Consider the following 27,768-nt stretch of genomic DNA (forward strand, 5'->3'; position numbering starts at 1 on the left):
TAAGGTAAGATATTTCACTCAATTAATCTAAATAATGGAATATCTAAATAATATTGACCAATATCCAAGTTTAATGGAACATTAGTTTTAGAAAAATTGTTCCCTTTGTGTTGCTGATTTAAGAAAAAAATTGCAGAAAAGCAATATTAGCTTGCAATGCAGTATTAACTAGCAATCATTTAAACGAACAAAGCATTGCAATAATGAGAAAAACTATGCAATATTAACTAGCAAATAATACAATGATGTTTTGTTAACCAACAAATTAATACAGTTAGTAACGCTAGCGATGAGCAATGCAATGTTTACGAGCAAAGTTGTTGAAATGTTAATGAGCCACGCAATATTACGAGAAGCACAAATCAACAAAAATATTTCTGATGCAACTAGACTGACTATGAACATTTATTTTGTAACCGCCGTTGAACAGCTGACCCAATTTGCGGGTTTGCGACTACTAATTTTCAACTCCGTAGCCTTGTCATTTTGAACCCAATCCAGAAGACAAGAGAACTCCTGGATCGAGTAGTGGGAGAAATTTGCCTTCGTGGAGGACTTTCTGATGGAACTAACCCGCATTTTCGCTACATGGTGAGAAAAACTACGAAAACCTCACACGTTTAGCCTGATGGGAAGGGGACTCAAACCCGTGATCCATCTACCACTGATTATATTTTACATCAGCACGATGGTCGGTGCGAACGAGGTGCGGAATTCGTATCGACCTGTCATTGCTGGGAATCGAAACCGGTTCACCTCACTGGAGGGGGAAAGCTCTTTCCCCTGAGCCACCATAAATGCTCCCAAAAATAATCTGTAGATTGACACTAAATGTAAAATAATTAATTAAAAAACTCTTAATTTTATTTGAGAAATTCTAAAAATCGTGAAAGTGAAAGACGCGATAAAAATTGATCTTTTGTCGAAAGAGGAGATGAAGGTTTGATTAAAGGATCACATGACACGGACTAACGCAAGTATAAGAAACGAAAAAACGCGTGCGTGAATAGCTTTTTTTAAAACGATCGGATTTTCATATTTTAACATGTAATCCTAATAATACCAATTTTAAAAAATGTTAATTAAATGGTGCTAGCCGTGACGGCTCAAGGAATAAAGCTTTCGCCTTTCAATGAGGTGAACCAGGTTCGAATCCCAGCGATGCGAATTCCGCATCTAACTTGCACCGACCACAATGCCAACGTGAATCATTCTCAGTGGTAGACGGATCATGGGTTAAAATCCCCTTGCCGTCAAAGTAACCATGGGAGGTTTTCGTGGTTTTCCCTACCATGTAACGCAAATGTGGGTTAGTTCCATTAAAAAGTCCTCCACGAAGGCAAATTTCTCATAATACTTGATACAGGAGTTCCCTAGTTTTCTGAATTGGGTTCAAAATTACAAGGCTGCGGAGGTGAACGTTAGTAATCGTAAACAAAAAATTGGGTCGGCTGTTCAACGACTGCTTCAAAATAAAATTACATTAAATGGTTCAGCCGTATTCACTAAATAAGACGCTAAACGTAATTTCACATTATAGACCTTCTTTTTTTGCTTCCAAAGGAAGCGGATTTTGAGCCTTAAAAACATCGGAGAAATATTGTAGTTAAAATAGCACTCCTTATCATTGTTGATTTTTGCATATTTCGCCTTATCTCAATTTGGGCGAATCAAAATCTATTTTGCAGGAAATAATAAATCTCGTTTACTCAAACATTAATCCATGCAAAAAAAAAAAAAACATTAAAATCATTTATTTATTTTTGTTATATATTTATGCATTCTAAATATAATTTATTTATTATCATTTATACTTATGATAGCTATTTATAATTATTTTAGTTATTTATATTATTTTCAAGGGAATAATTTTAATTGAAAAGTCCGAAATTGATAGAAATTGATCGAACAGCACTTTTGTGAAAATCCCCCCCCCCCAAAAAAAAATATATATATAGTTTTAAAAGTTTGTTTTTTGGAAATTAAAACGAATGATTTTTAGTGTTTTGCTTAGGCTTTTTTTTTAGTTTAGGATTTTGTCCTTTAAGTTTATATTGATTAAGATAATGTTTCTACTTTAAAATACAATTGTTTTCCCATTTATTTTAAAATTAAATAGCTTTTAAATATCATTTTTTGTGTGTTATCTGTGGATTATCGAGATATGTCAAAATATTCAAAAATTAAAATTATGGAGGCTCTAATTTTAAACCACTCTCTTAAGGAAACTATGGCTACCCTATTTTTTAGATTGCTGCCTTTTCCTTGATTTCGATAGCCAAAAATTCGATTCCGTTGAAATCGGGTACGTTCATTCAGAAAAAGTACGTTTTTATGTACCTTAAAGCATTGTCTGCACTATTTATTTATCATATAACTATGGTTTTAAGATTATTTAAAATTGTGATAAGGGGTAGTATTTAAAATTGAATTTTGTGAAAATCCGATTATTAGTTTAAAAGCTATTTAGGACACTCTCTTTATATATATATATATATATATATATATATATATATATATATATATATATATATATATATATATATATATATATATATATATATATATATATATATATATATATATATATATATATATATATATATATATATATATACACTGGAAGTATACTTTGTATATTTCTAGTGAACATGCTACTGTGAATGACCGATATTGGTGGTTGTTGATTTCCACCGGTAAATGTTGACACAATCACATAGTCGCTTTAGTAAATGTGCGAAATATATATTAGGTCCAGTTAAGTGCCACTACGTGGTATACATTTGTCCGGTATGCCCTACATCAATGTTTTTTTTAAGGCCAAATGCCATTATTCAGTATGCATTTAACCGGTACTCCGAACACTGACGTTTTCCCTAATCTATCTTCAGCAGATATTAAAATATACGAATAAATATAATGATATCAACGAATAAATTATGATAAAATTGGATGCAACACATATTTCGGACATTCACTAAAGCGACTATGTGATTGTTGACATTCGCAGATGAAAGTCGACATTCTCTTGATTTCGGTCATTTATGGTAACATGCATAAGTTGAAGAGGATAAAATAAGCAATGTTCATCATTATTATATTATTGCGCGATAAGACGCACCTTATCAAAAGTACTTGTGACTGGAATTTTATAACAGATCCTTCCCTGGCATAAATATTTAGTTTCAGTAATTCAGATCCATCTGATTTACAAAAATGTTATCTCCCTCTCTCGATGAAGGAGAAATCACATTAATGATTCGAGAAATCACAAGGACATCTTATGATTTAATAACCGTCTGAGAAAGAAAATTGGTTGTAAAAAGTAGTTTGACATTTTTGTTTGAATTGTAGAAAATAATTTGACATTTTTTTTAAATCTGAGAAAGGCTTACTTTTTCAAGCTATATTTTTGAATTTTTTTCTTCTTCAAATATTCACAAATCTGAGAAAAACTTACTTTTTCAAGTTATTAGTTTTATTTTATTATATAACCCACAATTATTAAGTTTGAATTCCACATACAAAATGATTTTTAATAATTATTTGTTGCATTTTATTATTTTTTTAAATAATATTTAAAAAAAATAGAATTGTATAAGCAAAAAATTTTCTATACTATCTTAAGGTAGTAATTATTAATGATAAAATAATTTTTATTTTATTTTTTACTTTACAATCGTCGTTGAACAGACAATGCTATTTCGGACTACTAATGTTCAACTCTGTAGCCTTATAATTTTGAACCCAATTCAGAAGATAAGGGATTCTCCTGGATCAAGCTTTAGGAGATATTTGCCTTCACAGAGGACTTTTTGCTGAAACTAACCCGCATTTGCCTTACATGAAGAGAGAAACTACGAAAGCATCCCACGGTTAGCCTAACGGCAAGGGGACTCTAACCCATGATCCGTCTACCTCTGAGGATATTTTTTGTCAACATTGTGCTCAATACGAGCCGGGTGCGGAATTAGAATCCCAGCCATTGCTGGGATCGAACCAGTGTCACCCCGTTGTGAGGAGAGCTCTCGATCCCCCGCGCCACAACGGCTCAAAAATTGTTTGACATTTTTTAATCTGAGATAGGCTTATTTTTACAAGTTATTCTTTTGATTTTTTTTTCTCTCAGGTATACACAATCTGAGAAATAGTTACTTTTGCTAATTATTAGTTTAAATTTTTTTTAATTTGAAAAACGTTTATTTTTCCAAATTATTTTCTTGACATTTTCTCTTTCAAATATTCCCAATCTGGAAAAAAGGGCTTTTTTTTCAACTCTATACAATCTCATTTTTGAAAGTACAATCTCATTTTTGAAGTTTAACTCTATACAATCTCATTATTTTGGCTTTTTTTTTTTACAATCTGAGAAAGGGTTTCTTTCAAAAATTATTATTTTCCCAATTTTTTCTTCATCATTATTCACAATGAGGTAGATTAAATATATATCTAAATAAAAACAACGATTACAACAAAAATTGGTTGTACCGAATAGTAAAATCAGCATTTACAACAGAAATTGGCTGTACCGAATAGTAAAAACAATGTTTACGGAGAAATTGGCTGTACCAAATAGTAAAAACAACGTTTACAGAGAAAATTAGCTGTACCAAGTAGTAAAAACAACGTTTATAGCGAAAATTGTCTGTACCGAATAGTAAAAATGACAGTATTAAATTGCTTGCGACACTTAAGTAGTCCGATAGGAGTGCTGTGCAGGAAAGTGATATACTAGTTGCTCTCTTCCCTCATAATTCAAGCGGATGTTATTTGTCTGGGCTTTTCTTATCACTAGGTCTTATCTTGGTGATAAAACTTTTCTCTCTCATTGTTCATAATTTTTGTTTTGTTTTCTAAATATAGAAAGAAATTATTCTGTTTTACCGTTAGTTTTATAAATTTATTCTGAGTTGTTTACCTTCAATTGGCGCCATCTTAAATATAATATATTGTCTTAGATAAATTAAATAGTTAAATAAACTAAAATAAATAAAAAAACAAATTAAATAGTAATTAAATGAAAGTAAAATAATTACTCAAATACATTACATAAGTGCATTTTACATTATTTTGTATCCAACTTCTTCGAAGCAGAGGGTGCGACCACGAAGTAGAGGGCGCCGTGAACTTACATTTAAAGTAGGGAGGAAATTCCCATTTTACCGAAAGAAATTTTTAATTTGACCAATTCATAAATAAGTTCCTGCAATTATCCTAAAACTTGCATTCAAACATAAACATTTTAAACTTAGGGAGCAAAGAAAATGGGGCTTATTATCAACCAAAATAAAACTAAACTTTTAAAAATTAATCGTAAACAATTAAATGACATATTCTTGGAAAATAATTGGAGGAGGTCAGCAGTTTTACATATTTTGGAAGTATAACTAACAACAATAGAGGAACTTAGGAAAATATACTAAATAGATTGAACAAAACTCGAAGCAGTGCTAATCTCAATAAATTCCAGAAAAACAAAAAAACAATAAATTCAACAAAAATTAGAATTTTCAATGCTAATGTTAAATTTGTTCTACTATATGGATCGGAGACTGCAATAAGAATAACATGAAGAAAAAAAAACTTCAAGTATTCATTAACAACTGTTTAAGAAGAATCTTGTGTATCAAGTGGTTCCATAAAATTTGTAATGCAGAAATCCTTAGAAGAGCAAAACAGAAACCGATTGACCTGGAAATTAAACAAAAATGTAAATGGATTGGTCATGTTCGACGTAAACCTCAAAAAATCTTGAATCTTCAAGGCAATAAAAAACGAGTAAGACATAAAAATACTTGGCACGGGACGATAGTAATCGAATTGAAAACAATCGGAGAAACACGGAGAGAGGCAAAATAGATGGAAAGCTGTGATAGAAGCCCTATGCTCCTATTCGGAGTGATGAGGAATATGTATGTATGTAATAAAGAACCACCAGGAGCCTATCTTAAGAGTTATAAATACCACAGCTACTAATTCTTCCTATTTCAACCGGATGATTTTATTTTTATATTTAAAGTGGTAGCAAGATTAAGGTTTTGATAATTAACTTTTTATTTAATACATTTGATTTAAAATGTACGTGATCATATTTAATTCAAATTAATTAAAACATACAGAAACTCACCGCTAATCACTAATGGGGTTTTAGGTGCTGATGAAATTTAAGTAATTTCTGCTTTCGGTTATTGTTGCAATTTTTATTTCAGTATCACTAGAAAAAACTTTACAAAAAAGTTCACGTGTTGGCAGATAAGAAATGGGTATGATTTGTCTGATATAATATCAACAAGCGAGCATTTTTTTAAAAGTCTAATTTATAATAATAACAAGATTACCAACAGATAGAGTTAATAGATATGCAGGGCCCGCGCTAAGCATTCACTACCACGCCAAATTGGATAAAATCGAAAATTTAGAGAATAAAATTATGTTGTGGCGAAAGTATTGGCGAATGATTTTTTCCACTGAACAGAAAAAAACGTATTTAATTCGATCCTCAAAATTACCGTCAAAATGAATTTTTCTAAGCGAATCAGTGTTTTTTATTCCATTACAGTAATTTTCGGTAGATGCCCCGCATTACCAATTAGAAATGGGTTTTAATAATATAAACCTAAAACATACTACCACAAAATGCGATTAAGCCCTGTTAAATAATTCTATAAGAAAAAAAGTCATCATAAAAATTTGTTAAGATTTCCATTTAGCGAAGACTTTCGAAGATTGGCGGATGTTTTTTTATATTTGGCTAATTTACTGGCTAATAATTAAATCTTTAACGCGGACCCTGGATATGCTATAACAAAAATCAAACTAATTTGTATAAAGTCGATAACAATTTCGCTTATTTATCATTAAAAAAATCAATAATGAGATAGTTAATTGAGATAACGTGACCGAAAATTGAATATAAATTTTATGAAATCTTTCTAAATACATTTATTTATCAAATTCGAATAATGTAAAAAGGAGTACTCTCTGAAGAATAAACTAGAATATAATTCCTTTGCTTCAATAAAAAAAAATTAAATTATATTGCTGCTAATATTCTTTCAACAAGTTAATTTTATCCACCAATATATTACAGATTTAATGATTTTATACTTTATGTATAGACTAATTCACAACATAATTAATGAACCATTTGATAAATAAATGTAAAATAAAATTAATTAATTAATTCACAGTTAAAATGAAGACATAACTTTACACTATACAAATAATTTGGTAATCTGCAAATCTCGGTGAATACCGAATAGAAGTAGAATGCTCTGGTCTTCATTAAAATAATCCCAATTTAAATGAAAGGAGAATATTTAAATCGATATATCTGAACAACATTTTAAAAAAATGCGCATTTTCCATTAACGGTTCAGGTTTAAATGAAAAACACCAAAATTTACAAAATTTAATTATTTCGAAACTAATTCAAAATTTCAAGAAAAGGGTCAACAGTTTTCTTTAATCTTCTGTTATAAGAGTATAAAAATGCAAAAAATTATATTTCTACTACAATTAGTTTTAATCTTAAAAACCGTGAACAATAACCATTTAATTACTTCAAAACTTATTCGAAATTTAAACGATGTAATAATGGCAGGTTATCGTATATATAACTTATTATGCCTTGCTTATAGGTTATAGTAAACTGAATAATACAGTGATAAAAAAAATCTTCAACTTTGACGTAAAATAACAGCATCAACATACATAATACATTTGATACATAATTAATTTCTCTAGAAATATGCATTTTCATATTATTTCATCAACAGCTTTTGTGCTGTGATAATGCGAAGCATGCTAGACAAGACTTTTCTAAAATAGTGGTGATGAAGGCAGCATTTTGTTTTATTTTTAACATAATGAGACAACCAAAAAAATAGTCTCTCATATGTCTTTTAATCGTATAATTTTTTATGCATTTAAAAATCAATATAAGTTTCCGCAATATGTAATTAAATTTATTTTTTTCCAACTTCGTGCAGCATATTTAAATTACAATAATAATTCAATCTTTCAGTAAAGATATCGGTCAAGATAAAAATATTTATCAGCAGTGGTTAGAATGTATTGATCCGGTTTAAACTCGAGGCGCTTATTTTTATAGACAGGAAAAAAAATTTAATAAAGCATTTATAGAACTTTTTATAGTTATTTGAATGAAATCGAGAAATAAATTCTCATGAAGTCTATATTAAAATTAAAATAAAAGCCCATCGTCAATTTCCACCGCCATTTTTTCCAAAAACGATAACATATGATTTGTACGCTTTTAAAAGTTCGAAAGATTGAGAAAACCTTTTGAATATTAATGAAACTTTTTTTCATTAGCTCAACCTCCAAAACGTTATTCATGTTAACAATAATATTTTATTAATTGCGCAGATGCCAAATAATTTTTTGCTCTAAATTTTTTTTGCGATAATTGTAATACAGATTATTACACATGAAACAACATCTGTAATATAATTAATTAATAAAAGTCGAGTTACTTGACTATTATTAACATTATTTATAAATATTATTTTAATCATTTATTTTATTGAAAAATTACATTAATACCATAATTTACATAACATATTATCAAATAATTTAACGTAATATCTAATAATTTTAAAAAATACAATAAATGAAATAAAGCTACATTTAAATTACTTGAAAAAAAAAACACCTTTATTGAAAAAAATAGATTAAAATAAACTATACATTGCAAGACTCGAACGCCATCTCTTTGTGAGGTAGGTTTCTTGCCACTAGACCGTTTTCAAAATTCAGATTTAGTAAGCGTATAAAGTATGCTTGAACTTTAAATTGTATTTTTAGAGGAATTGACTCGAAATATTCTTAAAATATATTTCTAATCATAACAAGTTTCATTTCAAAGTAAATTCCACTCTCCTTGTTAGCTATAGCAAATCATAATCTCGTTTTTCAATCCACATTCATTAATCAATCTGTAAATAACTTCTAAATTTAATTACACGACACTAATGTCTTACAAAAAATTAAAATTAAATCGTAATAGAGGATAGGACTTCTCTTAACAAATCTTTAATTTCATGTTTCATGATCTGGGAACTTAGGTATGAAAATATATTTATAAATCGTTCTTGTAAGGCAATTGCAAGTATATATTTATTTATACATAATTTATGAGTTTTAATTTGTTTTTAATCTTGTCTTAACTTGATTGAATTACATTATCAATCTTATTTTTAGGTGCTAGTCATACTATTGTATTGGTATACTTTTCGTTGATTATATTAATGCAATATCAGAAAGCACGAAATTTTTTCAGGATATAGGTTGAGAAAAAGTGTTACTTTTGTGGTTAATTTGAATTTAAAGTTTTTACATTCTTTTTATAATCATCATTTTTAAAATTTGTATAAATTTTTTTAATGCCCGGCCACGAAAAAGAGCCATTATTTGAAAGGGAAAAAATGGTAAAACAAAGTTGCCAAATGGTTATTTCTTTCTGTTATTTACTACTTTAGTTTTTCAAAAACACTATGTTTTGACTTGAGATCAAAGTATTTTAAAAATGTATGTATCATAGTAGACTTTCTAGTTCTTATAACTAAATCTTACCACTGAAAAACATTACTTTTGTCCTTGTTTAGAAAAATCCTTTAGAAAGGCACAAATGGTTTAATGATATTGACCTCATTATTTTATAACTAAAATACGAAAATTCTTTTTGTTAGTATATAATATTACAACAACTTTAATAATCTTATAGGATAACAGAAAAAATGGAGCAACAAGGAAGGAAAAGAAAAAGGATAAAAGAATGGATCTAGAAGAACTGAAACAGGAGGTTTCTATGGTAATTATAAAAATTTATTTCAATTTAAAAAATGTTTGTTGATTAAGTGTGACATTTGTCGCTATTCAATATAGTTTTCTGAACAAGGATTTTTTTCAAAAATCTATTAAGGCTTTCCTTTTTTTTTTCATTACGCCATAATAATATGGCTAATAGCTCAATTTGATTGTACAAAGTGTCACATCTGTTCCTATTGAAGTTAATTTTCAATGTAAATGCAAAGCATGTTAATATACACTGTATGTATAGATTTTCGCAGCTAAATGTTATCCGAAATATAATTTACACATTCTCCTTTAGCATCTTTTTTTTATTTTCACAATTCATCAGAAAATCGCTGCCCCTAACTTTTCATGTTGCAACTGTCCCTTACTCAAAATTATTTTCTTTTTAAAACTCTTAATTATAAGGCAACCTATACTGAATATAGCAGGAATGATTAATACGCAGAGTTGCCAACTTCTCCAGATTCTAAAAAATATTTTTAAAATGGTAAAGATCTACGAGCTAAAATGGCCAAATTTTCGATTATTTTCGCTAAATTATTAAAAGGCTCAACACGGCTCAGCAGTAATTCCGCTATTGAAATTACATACATTTGCAGGCTTGTAAATTTAATTACAGATTAGGCTTATAAAATTTTATCAAGAAAAAGGACAGATAGAACAGTTTAGAGTAGGACATCATCTAGGGTTACTGCAGGATTCGAATCTGTCACCTTCACACTTCGCACAGCGCTTAGCGCGCAAAACTGTTCGACCAGGGAGGTCCCACGGCTCAGCAGTAGCAAATTGGCGTATCACATAAGACTTTAAATTATTTAGAAGTAGAGGTGATTAAAAACGCTATACATCGAATTTACTAAACCAAGAATAATACCTAAGAGGAATAATACTTAGCATCACGCATGAGTTTGGCATCAAACATGATCTTTAAGAGGGTGAAAAATGTTAAATTTTCAGAGAAGTAATTTAATATCAATTATCTACATAATTTATTTTAATTAGTCTCATGCAATAAAAATATTAGTCTCATACAATAAAAATAGCAGGAATGAATAATACGCAAAGTTGCCAACTACTTCAGATTCGACAAAATATTTTTAAAAACATCACGCATGATCTTTAAACCGGAGAAAAATGGTAAATTTTCAGAGAAGTAATTTAATATCAATTATCTACGTAATTTATTTTAATTAGTCTCATACAATAATTAAAAAAAAAAGAAAGCTTGACTTTGTCAGAAATCACTAGAAATGTTTAGATCTAATTTGCTGAAATATATGACCTTCACCATGCGTAAGCAGCGTGACCCCTGGAAATATAAAAGGAAAACAAATAATAATTTTTCTATGGTATTAATACATTTTTAAAGATATTTAAAAGAGTCTTTTCAAAACATAAACAATTGAAACCGTTTTTCTTTTGTCTAATATTGGAAGAAGGTTGTTCCCATTCTTTTTTATCTCTTTTGTGTATTTTAAGCAATAAGAACAATCTGAATGGAATCCGTTAGGATTCGTTTGGTCATTTAAATCATATTAGGCCACACACGAAAATATATTCATAATTGCGTTGCTGTCATTAACTTCTCGAGGTAATTAGAATCTCGCTGTTAATGATACATGAAATCATATTTTATTTCATACAATTGATTTTTGTTTCGGGAAATCTTGACAATTCTTAATTTTCACCATTATAAGCCATGACGTAAAATAATATAGAATGTTATGGAAGTTTTTGTAAAGTTTCCTAACATTGTATTTCACCTACTGTAGATCATAAAATTAAGATAGCTATAACGTTGCGTCGAAATAATTTCTGTCTCAGTGATTTATGAACTGAAATGGAAAAAAAATAATCGATTTAATTTTTCACAGCATTTCTTATTTACCCGATGAGTAAATAACAGATTTTAACAATACTTTGTTTTTCAATACGTTTTTTTTTTAAACAACTTTGTTTGTCTTTGTTTTGATTTTGACTTTCACAATCTTTGTAAAATTTTAAAACTCCATGAAAAAAAATTTTCAATTTAATCTTTCTTCAAGTTTAATTATTATTAAAACTTAAAATTTTTCCGACTATAACATTTTCCAAATTTTTTATCACGTTTATTTATTTATTTTTTTGCATTTTCAAATAAAATTTTAAATAAGTCTTTTGTCACTAAATAATAACGACAAATAAATACTGATATTATAAAATTATTAAAAGCCTTATGTAAGCATTGCCATTATTGCCTTTCGTCATTAAAAATAATCAAATCACAAATCCTTTCCCTCTTTAGATGCCTACGTATTACTCAAACTGCCCCTAGGAAGAAAAAAAAAGGAAAGAAAAAATACACGTATCAATTTAAATTGAACCACGTTTCCGTTTGAGCTGGCTGCGCCGTATTTATATCATCTTATCATGAAGTTCGATAACAGGATTCAATTTAACTGTAATGGGGTCAAAACTTCACGGACTAAACGTCACGTGAACAAAACTTCGCAAGTTTAAAATCTTAAATTGGTAATTTACAATAAATTAATAATTAATTCATTAAATTTTAATAAAAAATAATTTACATATTATATAATTTTATAAATTTTAAATTCATAATTAGCTCAATTTCAATAAAAGTAAAAACATTAAGTTAAACATTTTTTATATTCAATTTTTCAAAAAAATAGATAAAAAAACGCTTTATATTAACTAGGAAAAGTTATTGTTTCAAAGCTTCAAACTCATATTAAATTTAATTTTAATAAAAGTAAAAATATTAAATATTTTTTTATTATAATTGTGATTTAAAAAAATTATTAAAAAACGATAACTACAAGGTAAATCAAAAAAAAAAGAAAAAAACTTTCTTACTAGATACCTGCTCGCTAAGATCTAGGTTGGCAAACATATAAACCAGCGAAATCTTGTACCCGCGAATTTATGGATCGGCGAAATTTTTTTATTCACCCGAATTTATAGTTCGGTGAAATTTTGACCCCGAAATAAATTAGCACTCTAATAATATTGCAGCAAAGCGAATTCGAACGATATCATAATTCAACACGTTGTGAAATTTTTAAAAATATATAGTATTTCTTATTTCAATCTAGATACAACATAAACACAAAAAAAAAAAAAAAAAAAAGAACCAGAAAGTTTTAACTTTTGTTTTCGATTTTAACGCTTTGCATTCCAATTAATTTAAAATCCTAAAATTAATGTAAGCACCAATTTATTTAAGATATATAGTGCTATATTACCATGTAACTACTAATAATCATAAAATAATGTGGTGTAAAACAGTGCATTGAAATTCTTATGAAGACAAATTGTTAAAAATAAGTTCTTTTTCTGCATAATTAATGGAATTTTGTTCTTTCAGGACGAGCACAAAATCTCAATGTCTGAACTGTGCGCCAGACTAGGATCACACACAGAAATAGTGAGTGTATTGCAATCTTTCTGAGATAAGATTTATCAAAAAGAATGAAGACTCTTGCTATTTTAGTCAAGAATATATTATCGCACAATGAACTGAAAGGGGAGATTCGTGTATTATACCTTATCAGAAAGTTTTAAACTTTGTCCTATGCAAATAAATGTTAGCATAGTCAGTGGCGTACGCAGAATTTTTTCAAGGGGGGTGTTCATAATTTTCTAAAACTACTAAAAGAAATTCGAGTCTGTAATAAAGCACTATTATTTTCCTAATTTAGACAGCTAGACAATTTTGACTTTTTATTTAGACAACATTGTTTAGTTAAATTTTGATTTCATTTTTTAAGTTTAAGAACATAATGTAATATCTTCTAAAAAAAAGTCCAATGTCATATGGGTGGGAAGTAACACTTTGAGGGCCACTTTCACATTCATCAGATTTTGTTATGCTAGAAACGTTTTCTTCAACGGAAGTATCTCATTTCTGTACAACAGAAAAACTTACATTGGTACTAGATGCTGTCACCCCACTAATTTCAGGTCGGTCGTGGTTTTTTCTCAAAATAATTATAATATATATATATATATATATGTGGTGCCAGCTCCTGTACACAAAGCTGATCTCAGTTCTCTGTGGTGCCAGTTCCTGTGCTGTAACCCGATATCAGTTCTCAGATCCGTCAGTTAGAAGTCGCCTTAAGCTAGAAGTCCCGCAAGTCAATGCAAGCTAAAAGCTCATCCCTGTGCACGACGAGGAAGCAGTGGGGATTTCCCAGAAAAAGAGCGCAATGAAGAACGAACCGAGATAGACGTGAGGATATGCACTCCAAAGAGGAGTTATACAAAACTTTTAAAGACGTTCCATACTTATTATTATTTTTTGTTATTTAATCGTTAATTGTTAATCGTCCGTCCAATGTAAATTTAATCTTCAATATATATGTTTTTGTTTAAGAACGTGTCTTTTATTTAAGACGACCACTCATGCCGTCCCCACAATTTTCAGAAGCGGGATGAAGAAAAAATTGATAGTGAATGAATGGATTATGAAAAAGTGAGATTCTAAAAAAAAATTTTGATCATGAAACGATTGGATGATGAATGTAAAAATTGATGATGAAAAAATTGGATTATGAATGAATTGATAGTGAAAAAAATTGAATTGTGAAGAAATTTCAATTTGAATTGAAAACAATTTTCATTTTTCTCGAAACAAATACTTTTCATTCTCGTGAACAATAAATAACCGAATGACGTTGTGATGAAACTTTCGTTTCTTGTTTAAGCTCATATCTGCAACAACCAATGGTATTGTTACTGATTTCTTCACTAGTCGAAATAGTGGCGACGACGGGTTCGGCGATTGAATGAACTTTTTGTTGAGAATAATTAAAACAGATTTAGCCACAAGCTCCGAAAGGCAAGCGGCAGAGATAACTCTTAATCTGACTAACTGTACTCCGTTCCCCCTTTTATATAATTTCTCACCGCATCTCCAGAATTCTCGAATTGTCTCAAAGACGACAAAACGTCTAGGATTCCAGAATCATCGCGTAAAGACCTCACGAATGACAGCCAGTCTCGAAAACTATACTGGAAGAACAGAAAGGAGCCAGTCCGTGACAGTATCACGTGAATTTGGTTTCAAAAGTACAACCCTATTATAGTAAATGTTTTTTCAGTATTCTGAGAAATACCGTGAGAAAAAAAAGTAGGCATATGACAGATTAAAATATATAGCCTTAAAAAATAATAGCTCAAGTAATTTCTACTAAAAGTTTTATTTTTGCCATTTTGTCTGAGCTCAAGGGGGGTGTTTAAACCCCTAAGCCCCTCCCTTGCGTACGCCACTGAGTATAGTAAAAGTTTATTCAAAGAAACCTTCAGAAAAGACACCCCCCCCCTAGTTACGACCACTTTTGGGAGGCACGGAATTTTTTCCGTAGACCATGTGTTGAAGAGAACCTTTAGAAGAAACCATTAAAAACTCTCTCCCAGTGACCAGTCAAAATCGTGCACCAAAAGCGGAAAAGGTCAAATAAGAAAACACAAAAAAATATCAAAACAAAAAATATTAACAAAACAAATAAGTAGATAAGTGTATTCCAAATATTTGTGCAAATGTATTCAAAATATTTCGAGAGTTCTTTTTGACGATCTCTGAAAGTGATCTACAACCTCATATTGCAGTCAAAGGGCACCGAGGACGATGATTTATTTTTAGAGATAAAAATTAATTTAGAAAAAAAAAAAAACTAAGTATCTTCATCAAACAAACCTCTCCTCATCTCTTAAAGTTGACTGATTTTTATGATATAAAATTAAATTCAAGCTTAAACAAAATACATAATTGTTTAATGAGTTAAAATAACTTTATCATTCATAATTGGTAAATTTGTTATTACTCATAATGACACCGGTTGGGATAATTTTTATAGACGCTAAATTTTATTCATAGATCTGATTTCTCATGACGCCAACAGAAGTGTCATTTCCGCACCAATAAAGGAACACTGTCTGAAATTAAAATAGTTTGCGAAAAATCATGCCCCTTTGATAACAATTTTGAAGTCAATGAAGGTAACCTCGGAGAACGACCAATCTCCATTAACGACCATTTTAGATTGATCACTCCCGACAGGTTTCACTGCAATAGCAAATGAAATATAAGTAAATACACACATTTAGTGTTAAAATAATGAAAACGCTAAAAAAAATGAAACAGGCGTACTGACCTCTTTTTCCATTCAATTTGAACTATTTTGATTTAAAATACTTAACAAGAGTAAACTGCTTTTGTCTAACAAAATAGAGGCGTCTAACAGGGTTTTTTTTTTAACGCAAGGGGTATTTTATAACTTATTATATAATTGTTTTAACCTAGCTAAAATGAATGACAATTTTGTTGGTTTTATGTTTTATTCAAAATGTTAGGCAATGCTTCTCAAAGAAGATAGTGATTTTAAAAAAAAATTAGATCTATAATAATGTTTATGCAGATGGGCTACCTTTGTCGGGTATTACATTTCGTTCCAAAAAAAAAAGTTCAAAAACGAAGTATCGTAGTGTATCTGGGTTTTAAAACGGACAAATAATTTAAATATTTTGAAATTTTTTGAAAAAGATCGCCTGTTTGCAGTGAATTTTCCACTCAAATGAAAACTCACCAAACTCAATGTGTAATTCTCATTTTCAGCATATTTTTGTGTGTCCAGATTATGAAATACTTTAAAAAAAGTTTAGGGAAAGATTATTAAAAAATATTATATAAAAAAATTTAAAAATTAAAGTAAAAGATTACAAACTTTTTTACTCACAAAACTGTGGCTTTTCTTCATGTTGCGCCATTTTCAATTAGCATAGAGCATCGGTTGAATTTTATTGTTCTAGCACACTGTCACAGAAGATGTAAAAATAGAATATTTGTTACTGATAATTTAAAGTTCGATTAAAAAATACATATACACGAATAAAATAAGAAAAAATAGTTACAGATTTTTTTAAAATATTTTTTTTGTTATTTCCTTTTTTATTGAATAATTTCCTAAAAATAATCGATCATATTGATTGGCTTATTAAATGATTCAAAAATTATTACTGGTTAAAATAATATGTTCGAACTCACGAAACCCCTGTGACTTTTCTACGGAACCATAGGGTGTTGTGGTACACATTTTGGAAACCGCTGGGTTAGAAGGCGAATATCTAAACCGTTGAACAACGAATTCCCGAGCGTTTTCTTTCATTTTATAAGTCAGTGAACTAAAACTTTAAGAGAGCATATTTTACACCAGGGGCGTCAGTAGCTGTAGACTTTTACCATATCTGAGGTAGGTTTTCAATTATGCTCTTCTTATGCTTCTGTACCGATTTCACAGATGAACAGGGGGGGTGAATACCCTGAAGAACTTTTGATCTGATGATCGGATTTTCTCGTTTTATCTTAATTGCTCAAGAAGGTGACCTCAAATATGCTAATTAATAAGTGCAGGCGATATTTAAAGTTACAAAATTAGGCACAAAAACGTATTTTCTTTGAATAAGAATACTATTTTTTCGGCAGATGCTGATTTCTGACCCCCCCCCCAAAATATGAGTAGTCGCGATCTGGGAAATATGGTCAAAATAGTTTGATCAGGCGAGAGCTCCAAAGTTTGGACTCCTAATTGTTAATTTTACTTCATCTGTATAACGCCATATCTCAAGAACTCTTTAAACGAATTGAAAAATTTTATACACAATTGTAAAACTCGTTTATCCAAATATAATTTCCTGCAAAAAATAACTCTTAGTAAACATTTATTATTTTTTATTCTTTTATTTACGAATGGTTACTAAAACTTATCTTTTGCATGAAATAATTTTCGGATAAACAAATTTTATAGCTATGTGCGAAAACTACAAAATTTGCAAATTTCAATTTGCTTCAAAAGCTCTCGAGACATAGCGAAATACGCAAAAAGTAAAATTAATATTAAGGGATTTATACTTTGGAGCGCTCTCCTGATCAAACTGTTGGAACTATATTTCCCAGATTGCGGCAACCCCACATATCTTGGGGGTCAGAAATCCGAGTCCCTCAAAAATCAGGAATGTATATTCACAGGAGGTCCGTTATTGTGTCTGATTTCGTATTTTAAAGTGTCATCTTGGTAATTTGCATATTTGAGGTCACCCTCTCGAGTCATTAAGATTGAGTCCTAGAACGAGAAAATCCCATAATTAGATCATAAGTTATTCAAGGTGGTTCCTTTTTTTTTGATCCACTGTATACTGTAGATGACTGGTTAGAATCCTCTTGCCATCGAGTTAACCTTAGGAGGTTTTGTGTTTTAATCTCCATATAACGCTTATGCATGTTAGTTCCACTAAGAAGTCCTCCATGAATTTAGTTTGATCCAATACTTTGGTTTCCATGTCTTCTGAGTTGCGTTAAAAATTTGAAAGGTTACGGAGTCGAACATTTACAATTACAAATCCGAATATGAGTTGTCTGCTCAAAGCCAGCAATAAAATAAAATAACTTTATACTACAACACCTATATCATGAATATTCATTCTTGTTAAATGTATTTTTCTATAAACAGGGTCTCAGTGAGAATCAGGCGAAGAAGGTTCTAGAAAGGGATGGACCGAATGCACTGACACCCCCAAAGAAAACCCCTGAATGGGTAAAGTTCTGTAAGCAGTTGTTCGGAGGTTTCGCCATTCTTTTGTGGATTGGAGCCTTACTCTGTTTCATAGCCTACTCTATTCAGACATCTTCCATGGAGGAAGCTCCCGACGACAACGTAAGAAAAATATTTCAGAAAAAAAAAAAGAATTCTGTTACGAAAACGAGGCCAATAATTGTGAAAAAGTTTCAGAAGGCCATTTAAATAAAAAAGATTTGCCAACAGATTGCTCTTCTGAGTAAAAAAACAACAATGATATTTTTTATAAATTAGAACAATGTCTGTTAATTTTATCCTCGAACTTCATCACTTTGATGCTTCAAATGCTGCTTATTTTAAAATCGTTTTTCAGTAAATTTTTTAGTGCCATCTGTTGACTAATTTTATTACTGATTGCATACCTGCCAACTTTTAATCCTTTCGAGGATGATTTTCCCCAGTGGTGGTAGTAAAATGAAATTTTAATTACAATTTTAAGCAGAAACATACGCTGTATTTTGAAAAAGCTTAAGCAGACAACTACGACAGTATTACATATTAATATATATGCTTAATTTTTTAAAAAATAGTGGTGGTCAAAGAGATTATAATTTAAGTTTATAAATGCAAGTAATATATAGTTAGCATACATTTTACTACCACTTTAAATATAAAAATAAAATTTTACGCCAAATGCGTAAAAGTTAGCTATGCGAAGATAGCCCCCGAAAATGAGGAAATTCAAAAATTCAAACTGCATTCGTTTGACCATTTTTTGACCACAAATGACCACCTTTTAAATTTTTTTGACCACCCTTATTTTGGACATAATCCTGAAAATTAAATTCGGGGGCTAACTTCGCATTTTCACGCCAAATGAATAAAAATCAAATTTTTATATTGTATTCGTTTGACCACTTTTTGACCACAAATGACCACCCTTTAATTTTTTTGACTACCCTTATTTTGGACATAATCTTAAAAATTAAATTCGGGGGCTAACTTCGCATTTTCACGCCATATGAATAAAAATCAAATTTTTATATTGTATTCGTTTGACCACTTTTTGACCACAAATGACCACCCCTTAATTTTTTTTGACCACCCTTATTTTGGACATAATCCCAAAAATTAAATTCGGGGGCTAACTTCGCATTTTTACGAAAAATAATTAAAAATCTAATTTTTATACTGTTTTCTTTTCCCCAGAAATGACCACCTTTTAGTTCTGGTTGACCACCCTTATTTATGCCGTAATCCTAAAAATAAGACTTGGGAGAAGCATGAATTTATCCCCCGAAAATAAGAAAAATTACTTTCTTAACAACATTCGTTTGGCCACAAATGAACCATTTGAAAATGAGAAAAAATAAAAAATTTCAAGTGCATTCGTTTGACCAATTTTGACTACAAATAACAACCTTTTATTCTTTTTCTTACTATTCTTATTTTAGCCGTAATTATAAAAATAAAGTTTTAGGGTGGAGTTAAGTTGGACCCTGAAAATGGTTAAAATAAAAAGTTTCAACAGCATTTGTTTGACCATTTTTTGACCCCAAGTTACCACTTTTTAGTTTTTTTTACCACTCTTTTTTCAGCCGTAATAATAAAAAAATATATAGTTGTTAATGAAGTTATACTAAAGCGCAGCATAAAATTATCCTTCTAAAATGAGAAAATTGTAACTGAATTCGAATGTTTAATTCAAAGGACATAAGGACCCCGAATTTAATTTTCAGGATTATGTCCAAAATAAGAGTGGTCAAAAAAATTTAAAGGGTGGTCATTTGTGATCAAAAAATGGTCAAACGAATACAATACAGAAATTGGATTTTTATATATTTTTCGAAAAAATGCGAAGTTAGCCCCCGAATTTAATTTTCAGGATTATGTCCAAAATAAGGGTGGTCATTTGTGGTCAAACGAATACAATATAAAAATTGGATTTTTATATATTTTTCGAAAAAATGCGAAGTTAGCCTCCGAATTTAATTTTTGGGATTGTGTCCAAAATGAGGGGGGTCAAAAAAAATTAAAGGGTGGTCATTTGTGGTCAAAAAGTGGTCAAACGAATACAATATAAAAATTGGATTTTTATTCATTTGGCGTGAAAATGCGAAGTTAGCCCCCGAATTTAATTTTCAGGATTATGTCCAAAATAAGGGTGGTCAAAAAAAATTAAAGGGTGGTCATTTGTGGTCAAAAAGTGGTCAAACGAATACAATATAAAAATTGGATTTTTATATATTTTTCGAAAAAATGCGAAGTTAGCCTCCGAATTTAATTTTTGGGATTGTGTCCAAAATGAGGGGGGTCAAAAAAAATTAAAGGGTGGTCATTTGTGGTCAAAAAGTGGTCAAACGAATACAATATAAAAATTTGATTTTTATTCATTTGGCGTGAAAATGCGAAGTTAGCCCCCGAATTTAATTTTCAGGATTATGTCCAAAATAAGGGTGGTCAAAAAAAATTAAAGGGTGGTCATTTGTGGTCAAAAAGTGGTCAAACGAATACAATATAAAAATTGTATTTTTATATATTTTTCGAAAAAATGCGAAGTTAGCCTCCGAATTTAATTTTTGGGATTGTGTCCAAAATGAGGGGGGTCAAAAAAAATTAAAGGGTGGTCATTTGTGGTCAAAAAGTGGTCAAACGAATACAATATAAAAATTTGATTTTTATTTATTTGGCGTGAAAATGCGAAGTTAGCCCCCGAATTTAATTTTCAGGATTATGTCCAAAATAAGGGTGGTCAAAAAAATTTAAAGGGTGGTCATTTGTGGTCAAAAAATGGTCAAACGAATACAATACAGAAATTGGATTTTTATATATTTTTCGAAAAAATGCGAAGTTAGCCTCCGAATTTAGTTTTTGGGATTGTGTCCAAAATAAGGGTGGTCAAAAAAAATTAAAGGGTGGTCATTTGTGGTCAAAAAGTGGTCAAACGAATACAATATAAAAATTTGATTTTTATTCATTTGGCGTGAAAATGCGAAGTTAGCCCCCGAATTTAATTTTCAGGATTATGTCCAAAATAAGGGTGGTCAAAAAAATTTAAAGGGTGGTCATTTGTGGTCAAAAAATGGTCAAACGAATGCAGTTTGAATTTTTGATTTTCCTCATTTTCGGGGGCTATCTTCGCATAGCTGTAAAAGCTGGCAGGTATGTTGTGATTTTGGAAGAATAAATACTCTATTTTCTTCAGCAGAACGGGGCAAGCCATCCATTTCTAATTTCAAATTTTTTCAAATTGATTTTTTTAAAGTACATATTTTGTATATATTGATTTGTATATATTTTGAATATTGATTTTTTTAAAGTATATATTTTGTATTTTTTTTTTAAGTATATATTTGAATAATTGGACCCCCGATATTTAAGGTCATCCCAACATGCTTGAGAACTTATTTCCTTTTCTACTAAGAAACAAAATTGTAATTTTAAGCTTTCTACAACCGACCATCCTGGTTAATTTAGATTTCTATTTCATTCTCTCTTCATTCGTATATGCAAAGCTTATACTCCTAAGCTTTTGTATACAAATTTTTGCATCAATTAGATCTACGTAACTTTGAGTGACAAATCCAAAATTTTAAAATAATTGGTTAAATAGTTCTCGAGAAATGAAAATTTTAAAATTCGCTCTCTTTCAAACATAATAGATGAAAATAAGATTTAGAGACCTAACTTTCAAACGCTTTTTTGTCTGATCTATTACGACCATATTTTTCTGATTACGGCTGTATCCCAAATTTTGAGAGTCACAGATCCAAATCTTTTTTAAAAAATGTGTTTATACAAAAGAAAATGCGTTTTAATGTTCGATTTTGTAACTTTAAATATCGTTCGCGTTAATTAATTAACATATTTAAGGTTAAGCCCTACAAATCAATGAGCCAGTCATACCACGTGAAATGAAAAACCTAGAAGTTTGAAGAACGTGTTTTTCTATCGATGCTTCGGCAAATGCAAGCTAATTGCATCAAAAAGTCTTCCACGAATTCGTCTCAATGCTTCATTCAGAAGTTTCGTTGTCTTCTGGGTCGGGTTCAAAATTACAAGGCTACGGAGTTGAAGATTGATCGTCGTAAACACAAAAATGGGTCAGCTGTTCCACGGAGGGGGGGGGGAGGGATAGGACTTCTCTTAACAAATCTTTAAAGGACAAAAATAATGTTTTAGAGAAACATTTCCTTTATTATTTGATGTAACTACGCATCTAGTACTTTAAAGACTATATTTTTCGAAAAATAGTGATCGAACTTTGATAATTCAATGTCTTAATATTTTTTTAGCTGTATCTTGGTGTAGTTTTAGCCGCAGTCGTTATTGTAACAGGAATATTTTCTTACTACCAAGAAGCAAAAAGCTCAAAAATTATGGAATCATTCAAGAGCATGGTACCTCAGGTAAGACTTCATTGCATTTATTTTTTCAGCAAAACTACATCTGAGTCAAATATATTTATATATATATATATATATCTTCAAAAATCTTCAAAGGCATTTGAATTAACAAAATTGAGTTTGCGTACGGATCAAAAAAAAAAAAAAAAAAAAAGACTCGAAGGAAACGTATATAAATTAAACATTTAATTTAGAGTCGATGAAATATTACGTAAGAACATAATGGGTAGTTGACGATTTACTTATTTTCTGGTAAGAAGAGAGCAGAGCTTACGTAAAATATTAAAATTACATTTTTTTAAAAACTTAAAATAAGGTTTATTTATTTTAAGTTTTTTAAAAACTTAAAATAAATTAAATAACAAAAATTTCTGGGGGAAAAAATGAGAATCGGGAAAAATCTCAAATTTGAAATATAAGTTAGGTTTTCGGAAAGGAAGTATTGGAAAAGGAATTTCCTTCTAGAAATTTCAGAGGTCATGAATTGTAACGAACAACAACAAAAACGAAAGATTACTAAAGGATATTAAATTTTAAATTTTATAACACAAATAAAAAAGTAATTCATCTGGGAAGTACAAATCTGCCAAAACATGCTTGAGTCACAATAAAACGACCCCCTACTAAATATAAATCAATTAGGTTTTTATACGAAGTGAAAAACTTAGGAAGACTAAAACTACATTCATTAATTCCGTGAATGATTAGTGATTTTTTTTCAGTATGCTGTAGTGTTAAGAGGTGGAAAGAAGCTGACCATTTCTGCGGAAGAAGTTGTCCAGGGTGATATAGTAGAGGTCAAAGGTGGTGATCGCATTCCTGCTGATATACGCATCATATCTGCCTCTGGTTTCAAAGTGGACAATTCATCTCTGACTGGTGAATCGGAACCACAGACTCGATCCCCGGACATGACGAATGAAAATCCATTGGAGACACGAAATCTTGCTTTCTTCTCTACAAACTGCGTAGAAGGTTCAGCATTTTCTTATATACTATGAATCGCCCTTTTAAAAACTTTATTTTTCTATCATGCATTAGAGATACAGTGAAACCTCCAGTAAAGACTACCTCTGCGTAGACTATTCATGACCACTTTGAGAGAAACGGAATTTTCTCCATAGAATTTTCTCCATTGGCGCAGTTTTTCGAAGCTCTGTCACCAAGGAAAATTAAAAAGCCACAGTTAATATAATGGTAGAAATATAAAAAACCAAAGCCATAAAAAGACTTTGCACTTGAAAAAAAGCAATGATTTTAAATTATATATGTAATCTTGTCGAGAAGAATTATCTAGGGTTTAGAACAGACAACTTAAATATTTTAAAAGTTATTAAACTTTTTTTAAAATCGCCTTTTTAGTGACATCTTCTAACCTAGATGAAAATTATCAAAATCACTGCCTTATTCTCTGCTTTTGCAAGTTTTTATGAGCCCAAGTAATGCATTATTGGAGTAAGTTTTTTAAATATTAAAAAATTAGACCCAAAACGCTTCTCATTTACACAAAACTGTGGCTTCTCTCCCTATTGACGTTTTGCACGTTTTCAAAATAAGCGAAGACAGAGCTAGTTTTAGATACGTTAAACTTGACCTAACAGTCATGAGTAACAGTTGCAAACTCACAGAAGTTATAAAAATAGCATATATCATTCACAAAAAAACATCATTTCACAGTGCGACGGAGCCTTCGAAAAGCAGCCTTAAAGAAAACCTTAAGAGATCAAAGACCATCAAAACCTCCCCCAGAGATCGGGCGAACTTCTGCACTAATTGCGGAATAGGTCAAGTAAGGAAACGCGAAAAAAATATCAAAATAAAAAATATTAATGAAACAAATAAGTAGATTTATATTTTATTTAAAATATTTGTGTGAGGTTCTTATTTCGGGAGCTCTTTTTGACGATCTCTCAAAGAGATCTACAACCTCATGTTGCATTCAGCGTGCACTAAAGATGATGCTATTAATGGTCTGTTTTTAGAGTTGAAAGTTAAATTTGAAAAAAAGTTATTTTAGAAAAAAACTAAGCATCTCAAACAAACAAACCTCTTCTCAATTTTTATAGCTATCTAATTTTTATGATATAAAATTAAATGTCATCAACAGAAACATAATAGTTTATTTATTTAAAATAGATCTATCATTCATTATTGGTAAATTTATTTTTAGACATAATTATATCAAAGAGGTCATTTTTAATGACGCTTAATTTTATTCATCGATCCGGTTTTCATGATGCTAACACTAGTGGCATTTCTATGCAATGAAAATGACGTTGACTAAACATCATGCACCTTGCGATGCCGTTTGCGAAAAATAATGCTCCTTGTATAACATTTTGAAGTCAATAGAGGTAACCCCTAAGAACGGCCAACCTCTAAAAATCGTTTTACTGTGGAACATTTTACTGTGGAACAGAGAGTAGTCGCTCTTGAGAGGTTTCAATGTATTTTGCACGAAACATATATTCATGCACGTCACATGCTCTGTAGAGAAGCGATAGTGCTCTGCACACGTGGAATGATTCGTTAAAGTGGGAAATATCTCAATAAAAAAATTTTTTCCTTTGGCATTATATATCCACCTATTGTTAATTTGGACAACTTTTTTCAAAATAGAAATTGAATCTTTTCTGAAAAATCGCAGAATAAGTTTATTGTAAACAATTCTTTATATTTAATGCATTATTGCTATTGTCTTACTTTTAAAAATAAAATTATCATTGTTGTATTTAGACTTATAGTCAACTATCATTGCTTACATATTTAATAATAGTTATTCTTAAGTGGCTCTACTTTTTATTGTAATATTTCCAAACATATTTTTCTACTTTTCAGAAAATATTTATTTCTGAACTCGTTATCTCGAAAACTCGCATCTCGATTTTTTTTAACCACCCTTCAACTTGAGATATCGAGAGTATATCGTATAACATTTGATCATGTTTGTTAGACTAGACTTGTAGTTAGCTTCAAGTTAGATTTAGCAATAATCCTACATAATTTTGGTCATAATATAATCTTGGAATTTAGTAGTACCTTTATGTAATACTTGATCATGCTTTCAAGAATTCGTTTGAAATTAGCTTTAATTCAGTAATTTTATTTACTTAGCTTCCTATTTCAGGAACTGGTAAAGGAATCGTCATTAATACTGGTGATCGTACGGTTATGGGTAGAATCGCTAATTTAGCATCAGGACTAGAAATGGGCGAGACCCCGATTGCCATTGAAATCGAACATTTCATTCATATCATCACCGGAGTGGCTGTTTTCCTTGGCGTCTCATTCTTCATCATAGCATTCATCCTGGGATACTATTGGCTTGACGCCGTCATCTTTCTTATTGGTATCATCGTCGCTAACGTACCCGAAGGATTATTGGCTACTGTCACTGTAAGTAATCTTGTTCTCTACTGAATCATAAAATATATATTCCTTGTTACATACTAATATGCTTTCCCTCCTTAGGTATGCTTGACCTTAACTGCCAAAAGGATGGCTTCCAAAAACTGCCTTGTGAAAAACTTGGAAGCTGTGGAGACTTTAGGATCTACTTCGACCATTTGTTCTGATAAAACAGGGACCCTCACACAGAATCGTATGACTGTTGCACATATGTGGTTCGATAATCAAATCATTGAAGCTGATACTACAGAAGACCAGTCCGGTAATTCTTTTTAACATTCCTCCAGAAAAATGTCAATTAGGTTTAAATTTCCTTTAAACGAATAATAGAACAAAACCAGCATATACATGCATACATCATGATATCAGCATATGCATGAATTCATCATCTTATCAGCATATACATAAATATATCAGCATATACATGCATACACTTTAATATTCATATCCTGTCTTTTAATCTACTACGACTTTTAATCTTCAAGTTATGCATTATATAATTAACCTTTCAACGTTTTTCCCTTTACTAACTCGTGAGAAAGACTTTTTCCCTCGACCTATTTAACAGACCAATTATAATTATTGAAATTTCTGTTATTCTCTAAAATGAAACATTTTACGGATTTATTTTGCAAGAATTTCTCTTACTAATATTGCAGAGCACTACGATTTTGCTTCACTTGGATATTCATCTAAGCACACCGGATAAAAAATTAGTCAACCTTAGAGAAATCATGAAAAGCATCATTTAATAGCATGTAACACCTCTGGATTCGATAACCGCTTGGATTGGGTTACAAAGCGAGTCCACAAGGTTTTGCAGGTTCGTTGAATCAAGTTTAAGCTACTCACTGAGGATTGAACGAGGACGCTGAGGACGAATTGCGAGGAAGCTGATTTCGGTGTTTTACCCGTTGATTCAACATGTCCCACAAATTTTCAATGGTGTTGAAGTCAGGTGATTTTGCAAGCCAGTAGAGATGTAATTGAGAGCCCGAGTGTTCATAAAACCATCCACATATTCTTCCAGTCCGATGAACCTTGCTGTTGTCATCTCCAAAAATAGGGGTATCAACAACACACTTTTCAGGAAGATGCTGACTGAAAGGCAACATCTAATCATTCAGAATGTCTAAATAAACATGTTAGTTCATGTTAGTGACCATCTTAGTGAGGGGGCTCAATCCATAATGAGAAAAGCTCCCTCAAAACATATCCTTCGGTTTGAACCTGACCTTGCACACAATCAGGATGAAATGCTTCATCTGCTCTTCGTTGCACTCAACGTTATGCGTCTTTCGAAGAAAAAAAAACGTTATTTGTCATACCATATTGCATTCCGCAGGTCAGCAACTGTCCACGCTCGGTGACTTCTAGCCCACTGAAGTAGAGCAAATTTATGTGCCTGTGTGAGCAAGGGCTTCTTACGAGATGCTTGACTCCAAATGTTCATTGCATGCGGCTCCCGGTGATTTGTCAGACTATATTGCATTCCGCAGGTCAGCAACTGTTCACGTTCGGTGACTTCTAGCTCACTG

The 27,768-nt window shown here is 30.6% G+C and overlaps 1 protein-coding gene across 1 annotated transcript in view; it reads left to right on the forward strand.

Annotated features, from left to right (window-relative positions):
- LOC107456567 (sodium/potassium-transporting ATPase subunit alpha) overlaps nucleotides 1-27,768 on the forward strand; it is a 62,031-nt gene that overhangs the window by 924 nt on the left and 33,339 nt on the right. The window contains exons 2-8 of the mRNA XM_043050245.3: nucleotides 9,749-9,835; nucleotides 13,208-13,267; nucleotides 18,351-18,554; nucleotides 22,712-22,825; nucleotides 23,545-23,797; nucleotides 25,950-26,218; nucleotides 26,294-26,492. Of these exons, the coding sequence (XP_042906179.2) occupies nucleotides 9,749-9,835; nucleotides 13,208-13,267; nucleotides 18,351-18,554; nucleotides 22,712-22,825; nucleotides 23,545-23,797; nucleotides 25,950-26,218; nucleotides 26,294-26,492 (1,186 nt within the window). The remainder of the gene's footprint in view (nucleotides 1-9,748; nucleotides 9,836-13,207; nucleotides 13,268-18,350; nucleotides 18,555-22,711; nucleotides 22,826-23,544; nucleotides 23,798-25,949; nucleotides 26,219-26,293; nucleotides 26,493-27,768) is intronic.

This window comes from Parasteatoda tepidariorum, chromosome 8 (assembly GCF_982258835.1).
Source record: "Parasteatoda tepidariorum strain Cologne lab strain chromosome 8, Ptep-v5.0, whole genome shotgun sequence".
NCBI lineage: Eukaryota > Metazoa > Arthropoda > Arachnida > Araneae > Theridiidae > Parasteatoda > Parasteatoda tepidariorum.